The following is a 3550-nucleotide window of genomic DNA, read 5'->3' as shown; positions in this document are numbered from 1 at the left end:
GCAACTATTGTTAATGAAATCAATCGATAGATTTGAAGCTTGGCTCTCGAGCCGTGTTGACGTGTTAATTCCAATAAAGTTCCTGTTCTTTCTAACTGGTGTATCTCTTTGACGCGTACGTGCGCGGAGGAGTGCCGGCACCCTCTAGAACCGAGTGCGCGACTGGTGAGCGCGGAGACACCGCGAACGGTGAGCGCGAAGACTCGCGCGGAGCGCAACAATATATTAAATAAAAATCGCATAAAATATATTTGTTCATATATTTATTAATATTTATCATAGACGAATATATTTATAGTTATATGTATACAACTATAACGATACCGATGATCGAGTGGTTTTTCGATGGTTTTTCGTCGAGTGTCAGGGACGTGAGGCTTCCATTGCGCAGGCGCACAGAACGCGCGATTTTCTGCGTCTCGCATGCACTCACATGTACTCACAAGTCATATGGTCGAAACCACGTTTTCGTGCTTCCGCGCTCGCATCTCGTGCATCTCGCGGTACGAATGTCGCTAAGATCTCCGGTTATACTTAGACCTGCTTTCGTTGAAAGTACTTACGGATTCTGTGATTGTGCTTTTCAGATCGTTTTGGATGAAAGAATGTTTCTTTTGAAGTGCGACGAAGGCGAGTCATATTGCATGGTAAATGACGAAGATGTCATTATCGACGACGAAACGGTGAAAAAGGAGAGACTGTTCAGTTCTATTACAAGAAAAAACAATATACAGGAGACGTTATTATGTTTTCCGGTTCGTTATTCCTTTGTATTAATTGTGTTTATAATTTGATAACTAGCATATTAGTACCTAACCTAAAACCTAAAACTTTTGAAATTTTGTATGCACGCTGTAGTCACAGTATACAGTAGCGCAACTCCCTTGATTATGTGAAGCCAAAATCGCAGCGCGCATGCGCAAGTTGAGCCACTTCATACAGTAGCGCCATCTCAACTTTCCTCTCGTTTTCTCTTTCTGTTTTCGCTCTTTCTGTTTTCGTTCTTTCTGTTTTCGCTCTTTCTCATAACCCCCTTGTAAAATTTGGCGGCATTAGCTAGTCTGTTAGCATATTGAAAACGTCTTGCAAGTTTGTGAAAGTGAAGTGAAGAGAAGTGAAGTGGAGTGCAGTGAACGTAAAAAAAGGAAGTGACATTGAACCTTAAAGAGAATTGTAGATCTGTATACGAGGTCTGTTCAAAAAGTATCGCGAATTTTGAATTTCCGCGGGCTACGTATATTCGATTTTCGATTTTTTGTGGCGTTATGTTGGTACTCATGTCCCTCACTCATGCTGACAAGTTCGGCATTTTGAATGTTCAGTTAATTTTTGACAGCTATTTTGCTTGGACGTGTTTTGGCTCGTCTTCGATTTTTGCCTATTCCAAGAAATGGATCAAAGAATATGTATCAAATTTTATGTGAAAAACAAAATTAAGTGCGCGGATGCATTCCGAATGTTGACTGTGGCATATGGTGAAGCTACCTTGAACCAAAGCAACGTTTATCGGTGGTACAAAATGTTCTCAGAGGGCCGAGAAGATGTGAACGACGAAGAGCGTGCCGGACGCCCGAGCACGTCAATAACAGACGAAAACATTGATGAAGTGAAGAAAATAGTATTGGCCAATCGTCGAATCACCGTTAGAGAAGTTGCTGAGGACCTAAACATATCGTTTTGGCTCGTGCCATTCGATTTTTACCAATGATTTGGGCATGAGACGGGTCGCCGCGAAATTCGTACCAAAATTGTTCACTTTCGACCAAAAACAGCATCGCATTAACATTGCTACGGAGCTGTTGGACTCTGACCGCAACGACCCTAATTTGCTCCAGAGGGTCATAACTGGTGACGAATCATGGGTTTATGGTTATGACGTGGAAACCAAAGCTCAATCATCCCAATGGAAGCTGCCGTACGAGCCAAGACCGAAAAAAGCGCGCCAAGTTCGGTCGAATGTGAAGGTTTTGCTTACAGTTTTCTTCGATTGCAGGGGCGTGGTGCATCATGAGTACTTCCCACAGGGTAGAACGGTCAATAAGGAATATTACCTGCAAGTTATGCGCAATTTGCGCGAAGCAATCCGCCAGAAACGCCCGGATTTGTGGAAGAACAAAAATTGGCTTTTGCATCATGACAACGCCCCTGCTCACACATTGTTGCTTGTGCGCGAATTTTTGGCCAAAAACAACACACTAATGATGCCGCAGCCACCGTATTCCCCAGACCTGGTCCCCTGTGACTTTTTCTTGTTCCCGAAACTGAAGACGCCCATGAAAGGACGACGCTACGCCACGATTGAGGAGATAAAGACGGCATCGAAGGAGGAGCTGAACAAGATCACAAAAAAGGATTTTTTGAAGTGCTTCGAAGATTGGAAAAACGTTGGCACAAGTGTATAATATCTGATGGGGATTACTTTGAAGGGGACAACATAGATATTCATGAATAAATAAATAATTTTTGAAAAAACACAAAATTCGCGATACTTTTTCAACAGACCTCGTACATTCATATGTTGTACAGATTTTCAATTCTTTTGCAGAAAACACTTTGATCTTAGCTCTGTTTCAGGTGCTGCTAAGAAGAAAACAGATTTTCAACAAGAAAATGAGCGGGAAAAATATTAAGAAATGCTCAATAAGAGGATGTCCCGGAAATCTTCAATTGGAAAGAAGACATGTATTTAGATTTCCAAAAGAACATGACAGGTTTACCATATGACTTTATAAAAATATTTTTAGTTTGCAATATTGCTTTATATTTTTTCATTAATATATTATAAAAACAGATGGTTGCAATGGGTACGAGCAAGTGGAAGACTGGATTTAGAAGAGAAAGGTCCAGAATATTCTTTCAGAAATTGTGTTATGCTCTTCACATTTCGAGGAGAAATGGTTTAGGATCAGTACCAGGAGAGTTCTTCATCCAGATGCCGTACCAACAAGATTTGGAAAAGATTTGGAATTATCTTCTAAAATAATGTAATTTAATAATTATTATAATAACAGTTATATAGATTATTATCAATTTTATTTTACTTTTGATTGCTTTTGTCACAATAAATTATATAAACATTTGGCGACGTCTTAACAATGTTACTAACACATCTTTTAGATGTCGGACTATGTCTGATGTACTACTGCTAATTCAGTAATATAAATGTACTCATGTAATTTGAAATCTTCTTGCAGAGAAGCAGAGACAGAAATGGAAATAGAGATAGGAACGGAGAAAGAAGTAGTTACAGAAAAGGAGAAAGAAATTGAAGTAGAGAATATACAAGAACAAAGTTTTGTAATAGAAAAAGAAGAAAGAAACAAAACTTATAATATAGGAAACGAAATTGAAATGGACGTTGAAATTGCCAAACCGTAAGTTTGGGTATGTATTATTATACATATATTTCTCTATTTATAAATTATACTGTGTCACTACAGAAAATAAATAAAAGATTAATTGTACAGTTAGTGCAGTAATTATTACGGGAAAGACAGACAATATACGCACATTACTTATACTTTGTTTTAATATAATATAATTTTCCTCT

The 3550-nt window shown here is 38.7% G+C and overlaps 1 protein-coding gene across 1 annotated transcript; it reads left to right on the top strand.

The window, feature by feature from the left end:
• The first annotated feature begins 295 nt into the window (after window positions 1–295).
• On the top strand, window positions 296–1663 carry LOC105569106. Its single transcript, XM_012025299.1, has 2 exons — window positions 296–503; window positions 588–1663. The coding sequence occupies exons 1-2, from the start codon at window positions 303–305 to the stop codon at window positions 792–794; spliced, it is 408 nt and encodes a 135-aa protein (XP_011880689.1). The 5' UTR covers window positions 296–302; the 3' UTR covers window positions 795–1663.
• Window positions 1664–3550: the final 1887 nt, after the last annotated feature.

Source organism: Vollenhovia emeryi, unplaced genomic scaffold (assembly GCF_000949405.1).
Source record: "Vollenhovia emeryi isolate VEMERY1.0 unplaced genomic scaffold, V.emery_V1.0 DF942369.1, whole genome shotgun sequence".
In the NCBI taxonomy this organism is placed as follows: Eukaryota; Metazoa; Arthropoda; class Insecta; order Hymenoptera; family Formicidae; genus Vollenhovia; species Vollenhovia emeryi.
This window is presented reverse-complemented; position numbering and strand designations above follow the sequence as displayed.

Bases quoted from the DNA above. Each gene is read 5' to 3' on its own strand.
- LOC105569106 (XM_012025299.1), top strand. From the start codon at position 303: ATGTATACAACTATAACGATACCGATGATCGAGTGGTTTTTCGATGGT. The intron at 504-587 runs GTACGAATGTCG...TGTGCTTTTCAG, and splicing joins CGCATCTCGTGCATCTCGCG to ATCGTTTTGGATGAAAGAAT.